The sequence below is a fragment of the Xenopus tropicalis genome, chromosome 5 (assembly GCF_000004195.4).
Source record: "Xenopus tropicalis strain Nigerian chromosome 5, UCB_Xtro_10.0, whole genome shotgun sequence".
Taxonomy (NCBI): domain Eukaryota; kingdom Metazoa; phylum Chordata; class Amphibia; order Anura; family Pipidae; genus Xenopus; species Xenopus tropicalis.
In genome coordinates this window covers 38,077,421-38,093,045 of record NC_030681.2, presented here as the reverse complement: position 1 = coordinate 38,093,045, position 15,625 = coordinate 38,077,421, and the positions used below count along the sequence as shown (strand labels likewise).

Below are 15,625 nucleotides of genomic sequence, written 5' to 3'. Positions count from 1 at the left end.
ACTTTTAGGTTGCCAGTTAGTGGTCCAGATCCCCTCCAACAGGACATTTTAGGAAGTATATACTATGCCAAAATCCCTTCAGGGAATCCCTTGCCCTCAGGGAGCCCTATCTGTAGCTATAAATCCTTAGGTGGAGCACAACGCTGCTCTTTCTAGCTATGTCTCATTATCTTACCTTCCTAGAAGATACTCCAGACAAAACTAGTCCATTATCTGAATAAACCTCATTCATAGGGCCCCTGTTCCCTGGCTTTATTTAGAAGGGTTTTCCCTCTATGACAGGACTCTTGTAAAATTGGGCCTTGTAAACACCAGGCTCCCTGGCACATATCCTCCAGTATTAAAGTGGTCACTAATTCTATGGGCCAATAACAAAGTTTCCACTTAGGTAACTTAAATACATTACCAGGACCTAGCAACTAGGGGATTAAATACAGTATATAATATAGAGTGATCTCTTGGGGGAGAGCTAAAAGCTCTAAAAAAAATGAAAAAAAAATGAAGTATTGCACCTGTTTTTGTACTTTTGTACATTTACCCTGGAATTGTCATGTCTGCCTGATAATACTCACATGATGCTTGACATTGGTAGTTTTCCTTTGCAATCAATCATATCCCACATGGATTTCCCACTGCAATACTCCAGGACAAAGAAGGCTTCCAGCTGGTAAGGACAGATTAGGGGAATGTGAGACATGGGACACTACCACCCACAAATACAGCTGGCAATAAGATGAGATTCAAGGTACTTGCTTAATGATAAAACCATCCCAGATAACTTGCGATGTCTGCAGTGACCTCTTCTCCCCCCCCCCCCCACCCTGCTGAACTGCACCACACACGGCTCCAAATAAGATGCAGAGCAGCGCTGTGGTCTGGTGGCTGCCATCTATGGCTGCTTCATGGCATCTTCCCAGCTCTCTGACTGCGATCATTGAATGGCACCAGCTCTTTGCCATACACTACTTTGCTGGGAAAGCAGCCATAGAATGCATCAGCCAACCCTGCTGCGCTACTTTCAATTTTAGTAACAGGGCAAATAGGGCAGTATTAGGGTAATGTGTGGTACCTTTCAGGAGGTGGGTGGGAGACCTCTGCAGGGGACTAAAGTTATATAAATAGGTTCATATATTTCAATGATAAATAATATCCCTGTAATACACACCATGAAGGCACCACTACTTTACACTAACGTGAATTTATTGACATTGACAAAGTAATTTTTTTGGTGAGTACTTAATGACGATAAGGTCTGGGAGTGCCAAGAACTAAATCTCAGACACACACATACAAAAGAAACATACATATACACATACAGTATGGTTACCTCTGTTTGCAAAACTGCATAAGAATGGCTTAAAAATGCACATCCTCTGCTGATCTTCAAAAAATAGGCCTCTTTAGTGATGGTATAGGTGTTGGTCTTTGCAGACTTTTTCTTCAAGACCTTTATTGCTACCAGCTGTTTATTTGGTCTAAAAGTAGCCAACATCACCTAATAAAAATAAGAGAAGACATTTAATATCACAGAGTCTCTTGTAGAGATAAAATAATTCCATATTTAATAACTTGGAATATACTTCGCTCACCTGGCCAAAGCCTCCTTGTCCCAGCTCTGAGTGGAACTTATAGTTGTTGATATCCAGGGGATCAGGTCTTTTGATGTCCAAACAGGATCTCTTCTGTATACTTCCACCTTGTTAGAGAAAAAAAATCCCATTAGTAGCTCAATATCACATATAAACTGTACATACTAGTATATGTTTAATTTAATCAACAAGTATACATATGAAAAACAAAACATTTATATTACATTTATAACTGATAGGTATTACTTACCGACTTACATGTATGGCAACTTGCAACCTCATTTTAAGCCCCAACGGCCAATATACATTTGTGAGAGGCAAGATGCAAACAACAATTGTACTATAAAGCGCCACATTTATTCTACTTTGCACCGTAACTCTCCTCATTTGTTCACAGAGCTCATAATAGAGTTGCGCTTCTCTATCTCTGTAAGGGTGAAGACACACGGAGCTACTAGTAGCAGCTCCTTTTTCACGACTGCTAAACGCCAGAAAAAAACCTGCCAATACTGAGAACTGACTCTGCAAATATGCTCTACATGGCAAGTAGCTGTTACTAGTAGCGCCACGTGCCTTTACCCTAAGTGGATCTGCCTGTTTTTCTAAATGTTGCATTGAGGAGCAGTGGGATTTTAGCAGCACAAGGTATATATAGAAATTGGCAGTTAAACTTGCTGTTAGTTATTAGCAAATGAGGCAAAGGGTGAAGGGGGACATATAGGGAATAATAAGGTATATTCCCTGCCACACATAATAAAGATTCAGATAGGTAAAATGGCTCCTAATAACATTTACAATAAAGTCTTTAAATATGATAGAGACTTGGCAAAAGTGCTTAAAATTGCACTGAGCAATTTCCCATTTAGTTACAATGTACTGTATGTGTCTATTAAATATATACAAACAGTGCAGTGTTGTTTCCTCACCTTCTAAGGGGTCTTCTGGGCTCCTTGGTCTTTTATTCCTCTCGTCCTTTTGCTCCGTGTTTCTTTCTTTACAGCTTTGTTGACTTTGCTTTTCTTTCTGTCCTTCTTCAGATTTTCTTGTAATGCTCCCATCCTCACTGGTCTTCTTCTCTGCTTGGATTTCCCTTACCTTCTGTTCTTCTTCAGATCTTCTCCTATTAATGCTCCCACCCTCACTGGTATTCTTCTCTGCTTGGCTTACCTTTTCTTTCTGTTCTTCTGCAGATCTTCTCATTTTAAATCTTCCATCCTCGCTGCTCTTCTTCTCTACCTGGATTTGTTTATCTTTCTGTTGTTCTTCAGATCTTCTCCTATTAATGCTCCCATCTTTAGTGGTCTTCTCTGTTTGGCTTTCCTTTTCTGTTTCTAACTGCCCTTCAAGTCTTCCCCTCTTATTTCTCACATCCTCGCTTGTCTTCTTTTCTTTGTGTTTCTCTTCACTCCTTCTTCTTTTAATGCTCCTATTCTGAATTTTCTGTTCATTTCCGCAGCTTTTGTTATCATTTTCTGCTTCTTTCTTTTCTATCTTCTGACTCCTTTCTTTGCTCCAATTCTTGTTGGGCTTCTCTTCTCCAAAGCTTTTTGCTACATCTAATTTCTCTCCAGATGGACTCCGACTCCTTTTCTTACTCAAACTCATGATGGTATCTTGTCCTACACTGTTTTTTATAAATTTTATTTGCTCTCTCTCGCTATTTCTATAATATTAATACTCGCTGATCGAAAACACTCCCTCTTCTACTCCCTATCCAAACGTCAGTTGGTCTGAACCCAGCAAATGGCAGTTAAGCTATTGTGAGGCATGTGACCAGCAGCAGTGGCATACAGGGCATCAGTGGCGTTACCATGGAGACATGCATGAACTAGAGAGCTGAAGACATACAAGCCTTTCTCCAATGCAGAAGAAAACTTTCTAACAGCAAAAAGCTCAAGTTGCCCAACTTAAAGAATATAAAAAGACCAGTAACAATATGTGCCAGCAGAGCTTTAATCTATGAATGATTTTTATTTGTAGAATGCTAGGTTATAAAGACAATGCTAGTAATGGAATATGAATAGGGGTGTGACCATAATATATCACATCATACGCTTACACTTGTCTAACCGCGTAGTTTTTTAGGAGCTACCTGTATTTATACCTCCTAATAGGGGTGCAGCAGGGGGTGTGATCTGGATCAAATGGAGCATGGTTTGGATTAGGTTGAATCGGGCACGGACTGGCCAGAACAGCGATGTGTCCAGAAATCCCCCTTGTACACTTCGAGGCACTTAATAACATGAATGAATGCTCAGGTTATTTATGGGCTGACTCAGGGTAGACACAATACAAACAGTATATATATATGTATATGTGATCTCATTCAAGGATTCTATGCCTGTGTTTGTTCCACAGTCAAACAGTGTTAGCTATAATAACCAATTTTGGAAGCACAAAAAGCTGTATATGTGGGTGCAAACCATGGGCCGGGTGCAAAATGCAAAAGTATGTAAAGTTCTAAAGTTAAGCAGAGATTTCCATAACTACCTATGCAATCAAAAGGAAGAATGATCAGACAGTTTTAAAGCAGTATTTTTAACTGCAATGTGATTTTATTTTATGTCATAATGTAACTGCAATGTGATAATTAATTATAAAGTATAAGGGCACGGTTGATAAAGGGCACAGCCTGAAGCACGTAGTTTGGTATCACTTCTACAATAAAATCACATTGCAGTAATAAATACTGCTTTAAACTGTCTGATCATTATTATCCTTTTGGCTCCATAGGTGCACAGACACCTTTAGTATCGGCAGCAGTCACAAATATGGCTGAGACCAGGGTTTTATTTTTTATGTTCCCACTACATTAAAGGCAGTATACTGTGTAAAGCAGGGACGTAACTATAGAAGAAGAAGAAATTGTGGTGCCAGGGGGACCCAGGAGTGTAAGGGGCCCAGGGAGGTAAACAAAACAGGGATCCACAAATCCATTGGTTACTCGAGAGTAAAATATTTACAGGTTTTGTGAGTTTTTTAGGAGCTGCACCCCATAGCACTTAATTGTACTTTATAAGGTAAACAAAACAGGGATCCACAAATCCATTGGTTACTCGAGAGTAAAATATTTATGGGTTTTATGAGCCTTTCAGCAAAATCCAATAAATCTGTTGATTCTTCTCTGATCACTTTATTGTCTATATATTCCTTTCTTCATCACCTGATATCTCTCTCTTTCCTCATGTTTAAAATGCCTTTATTGCATACATCTTTGTGCATTCCAGCTAATGCCCTAAGATTTATGCAATAAAGGCATTTTAAACAAGAAATATTAATAGTGCTATTCTAAACTGTATTTCATCTGGATATACCAATGGGAAGTGGCCCATGAAAGATCTGAAAATTGTTCGTTTTTTATATTTTTCTTTTAATCTGTATATTTTGAGCTAGTGGTACAACGTATCTTGGTTTTATTTATTTTAAGTACCAAATTTACTCCCTACAGTATAAAATATGTATTTTAAATGTGGAGATTTGCATTCTGAAAGCAAAACAGACTCTTTTCAAATAGGTGTCAGCAAAGAGGAAAAGCTGCATCACAGCAATCTTCCATAAAAATGGAAGTTTATTTAGTTTTTTTTATACAACTAGGCTGAAATACCTATTCATTTCTATACACGCCTATAATACACAAGGGCCATGAATGTCCTGTAAATTATATGCTGATAAACAGTGCTTAGTGATGTCATCGGTTATAATCAGGGTCGGACTTGGGCCCACCGGGGCTCCCACCCCAGGCACCCTGCAGGTGCCCCCGCCGGCTACCTCCCCTAATCCCCCCCCAAGGGCCCCCCTAACCCCCTGCAGGGTCCCCCACCCAACGTCCTCTCCTGAGCGCATAAATTTAATGCGTCGGGAGGAACGGTCAGGCGTGCCGGCAAGGGTCGGGTCTGGGTCGCCGGGCCCACTAGGATTTTTCCAGGTGTCCCGGCAGCCCAGTCCGACCCTGGTTACAATCAGTGCTTAATGATGTAATTTCTTTCTCAAACTTGTGTATTATAATAAATAATGTTGCTCCTGTTGTAAAATATGAGGATATTAAAAGTCACCTTGGAGTTCCTTGACCTGTATAAACACTCTCCTTCGACCATGTGCCTTTTATATGGTTATGGAACTCCTTTGTAACTTATAATATGCATATATTTTACAGTGTGGGTACATTATTCTCTATATAACTTGTGTCATAAGGCTATAGTAATAGTATGTAATGATTTAATACCAATGGTTTATATCCTTTATTTCTGGTCTCTTATGAAAGTTTCAGAGAGATCTAATGTGATGGCGGGTCTGTGGCCTCCATTAAAGTTGGAGTGCTGCAATAACCACTTATTTGTTTTACATGAATAAATACAAAAGATCCCTGAGGTATATGAAACTGCTTTATCAGTTTAGAAGGTTCACCAGGGAATGATGTTTTTTTTTTTTTGTTTGTGTTTTTTATTTTCTAGGCATCCGCCCTTACAAATGTGAGATCTGCAACAAGGCATTTACTCAGAGGTGTTCCCTGGAATCTCACCTTAAGCAAATCCACGGGGTTCAGCAGGGTTACGCTTACAAACAACGCAGGGATAAGCTCTTTGTCTGTGAGGATTGTGGCTACACTGGACCCTCCCAAGAGGACTTGTACCTACATGTTTATGATAGCCACCCAGGAAACGCTTTCCTCAAGAAAACCACCAAAAAACTGGCAGCCATTTTACAAACCAAAATCACATCTGTTCTTCAGATAAAGTCCACAGCACAAGAAGAGGTGGAGGCAGAGTGAGAAGACAAACGGTGCTTAGACAGATGTTTACAGAGTTTATTAACTTTATGAAACCATTTTTTATTGCCTATTTTATTGCTTTTTTTTAAAGTGGGGAGATTTCTAAATTATACAATGAACTCACCGTGGTTGGATATCTTTTTTTACATTATGACAAATGATTGGGCCAAAAAATGTATTCAAGTATACATTTTTAGAATATGATTATCTCGTGAATGTGGTATGAACTGTACAATTGTATAGCAGTGTAAATAAATATATTAGCCCTTAAATTGAAGTATAATGCTAGTAGGTGCCTTTCTCAATAATACTGAGTAGATTTCTTATTTCACATGGGTTACAGTTTGAATTTTGTGATAAAATGATTGCTGTGTTTTCCCTGCCATCCTCTTGATACATTTAATCCAGTTCACACACATCTGCTTATTTGTGGGAGGTGAGAGCATTATGTGGCAATGCAGTGCATCCCTGTGGCAGTCGTAATGCCATCAGACAGACAGAAGGACCTGCAGCACCACATTATTTCAGTCAGATCAAGAATAATTTCCCCTTTTATTCCTATGGATATAAATTGATTCCCACTTGCAGCGGGAGACCAAACACTGAAGTGCGTGTGGCCTTATACAGGTGGAATAGGCATTTTGTGGTGCATCTGGTACATAGTGCTCACCGCTTATTTCAGTGGAGATAATGATATGGCATTTCTGGCAATAAAGTCTGCTCCATCCATATTATAACATCCCAATATTCCTACATTCATGTGCTTATGGGTGAATATATGTTTTTATAACATATTTATATTGTGTGTAACTGACTCACTGGTTAATGCATAATTTTGTTCATGGAATATATATCAAAATATTACACACCTGCCATTTCTTATGGGAACATTTTATATTTTATCTATAACTTCCTTCTAAAAAGAACACTTACAAAAGAATGTCCTATAGATGCTACTGGCGGAATGAAATATGTATCTTGCAATAATAATAATATCAGAAAGCGCCTTTGTGTTTACTTGTACATCTAGCAAGTGGCGAAAGTTTTGGGGCCCTGCCCCCCGCAGTTTTTTTTTTTCGGGACCCCAACCAAACACCCCCGCACCTGGCTGAAATCATGGGCGGCACCCACGACACACAAAAATTTGCGGGTGACCTCTGTGGCCGTGGGGTCTGTTGTGTCTGTAGTTGTGCTACTGCATGTAGTGGTGGGACAGACGCAAGTAATCACCTGTTTATTCAGTGGGTTGACAGCTCATTAATATGCATGGTATTAAGCTGGGAATTAATTACTGCAACAAACATTCATGCTATGTCACACATGAGGTTTTCGCCTCCAACTAAAAACGCAGATACATTATGTAGCATTGTGTATTCAGTCACAGAGAAAATATCACAAATGACATTAGCCTGAACGTGGCTTTGGCAGCAGGTAAGAATGAAATGATAATACTAAGATACTGGATCTCCCCGCGTACCCCTGCCCTAAAGAGGGCACACAAGAAAAACTATTAGCCATTCCAATATGCACATCTAAAGACAGAAAGGAATATACCTTTAAACACTGCCTTTTGTGCTACTTATATTACTGAGACTTTTCCCAAAAAGCTTGCAAACAGAAGCCTGCGGTTCCACTTCCGGCTGGTTTCTCTGCAGGGAAAAGGCCTTTATATACCCAATCCAGCTATCTACATTATAAATATACTCCCAGTGTTCATAGGAAATTAATAATACTAGAACACATCAGCAACATATTCTAATGCCTGCGCTTGGGCTGGTTTACGCTGTTTTACTCTTATTCATAGTAACAACATATTTAGACTAATTGCTGTTAATAAAGTGAATAGTAGCATAAAGGCTTACTCGAACCTAAAACTGGCAAGGCCACAGTCATTATTAGGCTGACTAAATGCATTTGTGGCAGTAGGATTTATATTTATTCTCTAATACAATTTTTTTTTTCAATTCTTTATTTATTTTTTGTCCATTAAATTACAGCCTTATAAACTGAGCTAATACAGCAAAAACTGGCAAGTCATTGCTAAAAATCATGACAAAGGGTACAAATGCAAATGTTTGGTGATATTCTAACAATATACTAATCAGAATATCACTTATGTCAAAAAAGATTTTGCTGTATAGAAAGTTGCCCTATGCAAACAATATTCTGTCCCATCAACCCCTGCAGCTCATAAGTTGAAAATGTTGGTCCACCCACTCAGCGTTGGACTGCTCCACTAGGGTATCAGGAACGGTTCTAGTAGTCCCCCTGCTCATCCAAACATTTCTCATTGTATGTCTATATCAATATGCAGTCAGTGTTTACCATTGTATGGGCACCTTAAAACTAAATAAAGACAAAAACAGATGCAAGGGGTTTTAGTAAAATATCTTTTACTGTTCAACAGTTATTACGCTGAATTAATTAACAGGAAAACATTAGGGTATCATTATTTTTAAAATGTATGTATAAAGTTCCAACACATTCTGCAGCCACTAGCTTGATGTAGTTATAGAACAATATGCCACGAATATATGCCTTCACTTTCTTGAACAGCGAATCACAATCAGAGGGAACTGTGAAATCTGCAGCCGTAGTTAGACAATTGGGAAATGGGTTCTTATAGGCAATATACATAAAAATAAAGGTTAAGTAAATCAAAGTTCATAAAAATGCATACAAAATAGATTACCATGTAGCTTTTATTTTTTACGTCTAGGTGACATGGTGACTTATACACTGAATTACTTACAATAAGGACATTTATCCAACAGTAAAAATAGAGACCGCCACTGTCCAGCAGCTTTCTATTTACTGGTCAAAGGGTTAAACTGAGAATTCACCCATTGATAAGTATGCCTGTACAAATCCTCTAAATGTTTCATACAAGTGCATAGAGGGTAGCCGAATTTCTAGCAACCTGTGTCTGCCACTGCAGGCTCTCATATTGCAAGTGGTTGGATCCGCTGTCTGTAGGCGCCACCTATAAAGTACAGATGAGATGTTCCTCCCTTTCTGCATATTGTATTTCATTCACATCAGGTCGAGGTGTATGCAGGGGCAGTAGACTTTAAATGCGGGACCTTAAACAAAACATGTCACTGCCATGTCCTGTTGTCATTGCTGTTTCTCCTCCTCCTTCTTCTTTTTATATTCTTCTAAGCTTAGCAGCCACTTATTCCAGAAGTGCAAACAAAGATCTGTGTCCATGAAATGCATATGGGCTGGGGAACCATCTTTGTACGCCACCACTATGAGACCACAGTTGACCTGAAATATTAGATTTTATAAAGTAGGTTAGGATATCTCAAGGCTCTCTCTTAAGACTGGATACAAAACATTAAAAAGAATGTCTATTGTAATTTTGCAATACATTTAACATTTATTTAGACAATTAGAAAACATCAACCATACCAAAAGGACAGAAGAACCTCAGTGCTCCATAGTACATGAGCTCCATCTTCTTTATGTGTTTTGCATCATTGGATGCTTCATCAGAGAATCTAAGGGACCATGGAGAACTGAGGGACCTCTATCCTTATGGTATAGCTGATTATTTGGAGATCTGTATACATTTAGGATTGTTTTGTGCACCAATAAACATTTTAGCTGTGAGACTTTGTATTACTAAATTGTTATTCAGGGTCTGGGGCAGTATTCCCACAGGTTTCAGGTGGCTTACTCTTAAGTACTGGTTATAATTTATTGTTGCAATGTCTGTACCAAGCAATTAACAGGGGACATGTCTTGGGTTCTAGCACATAATACAGACCTGCTTCTTTAACATTTCAGAAGGAAGAAAACTGACTGTGTGGATTATTTCTCATTAGGCTCCCCCTTAACTCACAATAACATTACAAACATATGAGAATATAATAGTCACCAATTTATAGTTCTGAAAATGCACTGATACATTATTCATTTTATAAAACTGTATATTTATAGGCTAGGTCGCCCATCAATGTTTTCAGCCCCCAATCATAGAAATATGCATATGAGATATTAAGCCTAAGCCATCCCTCCTATCCAGAATGGTGAAGCAGAAAGAGACCTCCAGAAATGAGATAGCTTCTGTGTATACTTACCTGAAAATTATAATTATTGTCATGATTTATTGCTCCAATATAAGCTGCAATTTGCAGTGGATTATCAAACGTGTCTCGTATATATGGCTTTGGTTTCTCTGAAGTCTTCCAGTCTATTACACACAGCTTTTGCCTGCAAAATGACACACAATAGTAAATCTGAACAGAAGGCATGCAGTTAAATGAAAAAAAAGCCTGATCACTAATAAAAAACAGAAAACACCTTCTCAACTGTGTTAAATAAATGTTAAGCCGTATGTATACAAACATGAAAACAACCAAAATCTTAGTAACCAAAACTTGACAAATAGTGGAGAAGGCTGCATTAATAGCAACCAATCACCAATTAGCATAAGTAGAAGTCTTCTACAGGCATGAAACTAATGGCAAAATTTATAGTCCTACAGGAAAGAGGGCCTAATCTGAGGCTGATGGGAGGTGGCACGTAAGAGAACATGCAAAGACATCATAACAGTGGTGGACATGCCCACAAATGACTGCTGCAGAATGGCCTACATTGCACCCTCCCCAATAAGTAAATGTTACATCCCTCACGATCCATGGCTTACCCCAAGGTGGGAGGGGGGGGTCACACCTCACAGTTAGGGAACAGTGGCTTAGGGTATATATATATATTTATTAGGGTCACAAAGACATGTAAGCATTCAAGAGGCCACAGGGTAGTATGCATTGCATCTTAACATAAATTTAGTCAACTGATTTATAAAACCCCCTTTATGATGGTTAAAAATGTTTGTTAAGTATACAGATATCCATGTCAGACCCAAACTCTCCCCTTTAACATCTCCTATCAAAGACAGGAAACAATGTATAATAAATAGATGTGTTCTGATTCTGACGAACCATTTCCCTGGCCCAAGAAAGCTGTCAAAACTATTCAACTGTGGGACTTTCAGAAACCTCAACTTATTGAATCAGACTCAATAATAATGTTTAAATGCATTAACAAATTCATTTATAAATTCATTTATAAATTCATTAAGTACAATGGTAAGGCACCAGTTGGAGGAGCATGATGTGCATGAATGATCCCTGCTGCTCCCCAAGGACAGCACAATGGATTTCTCTTGCGGTATGCACCCTTACCTATAAATTGCTGAACCTGGACAACACCACTTACAATCCAAGGGAGAAGATTACTTGGCTTTTAATGTGCCTCCCCCATTCTCTCTGGATACAACAGTTTTTATTCCCCTAGAAGGGGGTAGTTAGTTGGCGATGGGGGGGGGGGGGGGGGGGGTGTCTTAAGGATGAACATTGTAGCTAATGCTGCCATCTCCAGAAAGAGCAGGGGAGAGCAGCAATGTTTTTAGAATAGATGGTAGTTTTCATTGAATGTACAATATTTCTCCCATTACCACCTGGTGTACTGTGTCTCTCACTGTTGCTCAGGAAGTCACAGAGTCCCTGGATATGTAACATCTATAGGGTCCCATGGAGCAAAGTGAATTTCTGGTGGTGGCCCTAAGGAGAAAGCACGTTGATAGGACTACTGTTGCTACAGCTTTATTACTACATTTCAATTTGAGGCTTAGGAGACTAAAGGCACCAAACCCTGCAGATTTTTCTTCAGACTTGTATGAAGCAGTTGCCAGAAGCCAGCCATGTAAGTAATATAAGTGTCCACAGTTCTCAAGTCACAGAAGGGTGGTTGTACCTCCCATATAAATGTCACGTGTCACTGGGAAATTATAGAAACTTGGTGTCACCGGCAAGTTTCTCTAGTGGCAACCACCAATTGTCCTATAATGGAAACACGTTTAAAAACATTCTTTATAAGGAATTAACCTTAATGGGTTGGCTGCTATGACAGTGTTCTTTCTCTGAAACAATTTTAACCTTATTAAAATGTATGTCTCTGTTTTACCTCTTGATAAACATGCTTCCAGTTCCTTAGCTCATTTATCCCCCTAGGCTACAAATCTTACCCTGTGACCTAAGAAGATAATTATCCCCACATAGACATACACCGTCACTTTATCTGACAAATTCAGCAATGTGATCTGAAAGTAAAAACAGAACATAAGGAGGTGGGATGGGGCGATTAAGAGATGGCTTGGGAGCAAAGAACAAGTTATTAAAAATGTACAGGCAACTAAGTTGCAGCAAGAGATGAGAGAATTTTGGAGAGTGGGTCTATGGGACATTCTGGTGGGGCCCTGGCATCCCAGTCCAACACTGGGTGGGCTCATTTCCCCCCATACTCTCATTCCCCCTAGTCTTGCTAGGCACCTTTGGAAACCAAGCTATAATTAGGCATTAGCTATCCCTCCTGGCGCCCCTTTGCTGCTGGCTAAGTACAGGCCCCCTGCTATCAACCCTGAGATTAGTGCTTATATGTTCCATGTAACCTGGGCTCCATGCAAATATGGTGGAACACAGAAAGTGCTTGGTGGACACAATTTTTTACTATTATATAAACCCCAAGCATGCTAATATTGCTCCTATATAATATACTGTACGAGTCTGATAGCTGGAAACAGTATAAGGGCTCAGTTGCTATCGCTAAAGCACTTTCATTTCTTCACTCGTTTCTTCGAGTCCCCTATAGAAACTTGACACACCATAATCTCCAAGAGGAATGGGCGGAGCCTCTCTGACACGATCATTTTGGTCTTATCAAAAGTTGCACACTGGGCGTGGCAGAGGCAAGGGCGGAAGAGTTTAGGGGGCTGGGCTTGTAGCGCTTTGGGCTGTCCCACTGTAAAGCATGGGCGGAGTTTGGGATAGGGAGCCGGTGATCCCTTTGCGTTGCGTGTCAGGAAGCGTCCAAGTTTGCAAGTACCGTTCCAGAAGTGCAGCTCCTAGCTGAGCCCCAGCAGCATGGCTGCCCCAGGGATTGAGGAGAGCGGCAGCAGTAAGGTGAGAGCAGCGCTGCGAGAAGCACGGCCGGCCCCGGCCCCTTGTGTTGTCATTAGCTGACTCGCTGCCTTTGCGCACAGTCTGCTGGGACACTTCCTCATTCCGCAAGCGCACTGTGTTTGGCGCAATATTCTCCCCTGTGTTAGGGGATGGCAGCTGATTTACATTGCTACTGGCATTGTGTTATAGTTTGTCTCTTATAGCTAACTGAACAGTAATGGCTGTCCGACTTACAGTCTGTGTATTTGGTTAATTATTTAACCTCTAGCTCATTATTATGCTGTACGGTAAATGAATACAAGTTACTGTTTGGGAAGAGGAGAAGTTCCTTTCTGCAGAGTTGCTAGCATCAGCACTTTCCCCAGTTGAAACTGTAGTAATTGAAGAAACTGTTTGTTGTGTGCAAAATATGTTCTTGAAATATATGTCCGTTTAAGTATCATTATCTAAAGATTTCATGACAGGAAAAACATGTCATTGAGGGGTACGTGCCAATTCTAAATATAAGGAAATGTGTATTTAGGAGGGTGAGTTGAGGGGGGGCTCATATTAAAGGGAAACCAACCCTTAACTGGAAGCTGCACAGTAGTTGAGTTGCTGTCATATGACTTGTTAGAAGTGAAGCTGCAAGCAACCTCATACCCATAGGTATCCCGGGGTGGGGCTGCTGTACGGCTCATGTCTGTGGGTTAAACTATACAGTACTGCATGAATAAACACATACATTTGTTTGTCTGTGTATTTGTCTTAATTTAAAGAGTAAAGGACAATATGGCTAACCAGGATTTCTTTTTTAATATGTGGTTCTGTCCAGTTAATTTCCCAGAAATACCCCACCAGTTTGCCCCATGTAATACATGCAGACACAAACCTTAAAACTGGCTTAATCGCTGTATTTTCCATTTTGGAGCTTGTGCCAGTGACTAGGGCGGCAGCTGTATGGGGTCACTTTGCTGAACATCTCTGTTAATGGATTGGATTTTATTAGCTATGGGGATCCAACCAGATGTTGGGGTCTGAACTCTAAATGACTAAAGCCCTCTACCATAAAGTTGTTTATGGAAATAATTTTTTTCTTATGTCTCACATACTTTATAATGGAACATCGTTGAGTCTTCAGAGCCCTCTGAGATGCACTTTTGTCTGATATCCTTGCAAAACCATCAGATTACAATAATAACAAAAAATGCATTCATCCAATAGTAAGTCATCAGCTTCTTTTGGGATGAATCTGTTCATCTGGCCGACTGAATAAATTAATCTCATGGGAGGGGAGGGGGGGGGGCATTATGTTTGTTTCACCACTGTGTTATAATTTTTACACCCAGAATTATCCATATTGTCCCTGCAGGATGATTCATGGCCTAAGGTTCATGATTTAGTATTATTCCACTAAATAGGGGAGTGCAGCCTGACCAGTATATGGAGACACTCAGCATGAAATTACTCATATCCTATAATGGTTGCCTACTGTGACTTTCATTCCAGCACAAACCATGTGTATATATCATATGAATATAGTGTGGGTTCTATCGGCATATGGAGCCTTTTAAGAATTACACAAGATCCAAGGGATGCACCATATGCAAGAGTTAGCTGAAGATAAGCTGAATCCCAGCACCACAGGGTTGTAACTATAAAGGAAGCACAGCCTGCCAGGAGGGTAGGTGGCCCAGTAGGGCTCTAATTAATGAGCATTTTCAATATATCTTGGTAGAAAATGTCAACTTACAGTACCAATACTGTGGGGACCTGTAACTTCTAGTTATACCCCTGCAGTTTTTTCTTTTCTCTTTTGCAAAATTCCAATTGGGCAGATTTATCAAATCATTAAAATAACTTGCTGAAATTCAGTAGTCAGTGCCAAAGGCGTTATGACAAACTTTTGAGTGTTCTGTTTGCACTATTTATTCTTGTGAACATCTCCTGTACCATCCTGATCCACCATTTACTTAGTAATGTGCCGATATTTTTTTTGTTGTGGTGTAAACAGTGTTGCTGAACATATTTATCCTTTATAACAGTGACACATAGGTTTTTCATGCTGCATTTGATGAAACTGCAAATTTTTCATTCACATTAGAACAGCAGGATGCGAAGACAGGTTGCGGCACCTACCTGCCCAATCCATGAACCAACCAATATGCATAGAACATGGATATTGGTCAGAATCAGTGTGCGAATTTCGTTTGTATGATTTCAGCATCAGAATGGGTCGTCCAGATCTCACCGGAGCTGGAACTTTCAGGCCCCACTTTGCCAATCTCAAGGTTCCCCCTACTGGTGTCCGCCTCCACTGG

General features: G+C 39.9%; 1 protein-coding gene, 1 long non-coding RNA gene and 1 pseudogene across 4 annotated transcripts in view; 2 read left to right on the top strand and 1 right to left on the bottom strand.

Annotated features, from left to right (window-relative positions):
• LOC105945182 (transcription factor Ovo-like 2) overlaps window positions 1-6,640 on the top strand; it is a 122,908-nt gene extending 116,268 nt beyond the window's left edge. The window contains 1 exon segment of the mRNA XM_031902038.1: window positions 6,041-6,640. Within this exon segment, the coding sequence (XP_031757898.1) occupies window positions 6,041-6,357 (317 nt within the window). The 3' untranslated portion in view covers window positions 6,358-6,640.
• A 2,093-nt stretch (window positions 6,641-8,733) lies between these two features.
• LOC101731856 lies at window positions 8,734-13,115 on the bottom strand. Of its 2 annotated transcripts, none has more exons than XR_001169254.3 (3): window positions 13,028-13,115; window positions 10,443-10,575; window positions 8,734-9,627 (listed from the first exon to the last, which is right to left on the bottom strand). It is a non-coding gene; the product is annotated as an uncharacterized LOC101731856 (long non-coding RNA). The 2 variants fall into 2 exon arrangements; XR_004222676.1 differs by lacking the exon at window positions 13,028-13,115 and adding an exon at window positions 11,550-11,677.
• Window positions 13,116-13,161: 46 nt separating this feature from the next.
• Window positions 13,162-15,625, top strand: part of LOC116410846 — a 51,614-nt pseudogene continuing 49,150 nt past the window's right edge. The window contains exon 1 of the transcript XR_004222673.1: window positions 13,162-13,325. The product of XR_004222673.1 is annotated as a sorting nexin-5-like (transcript). The remainder of the gene's footprint in view (window positions 13,326-15,625) is intronic.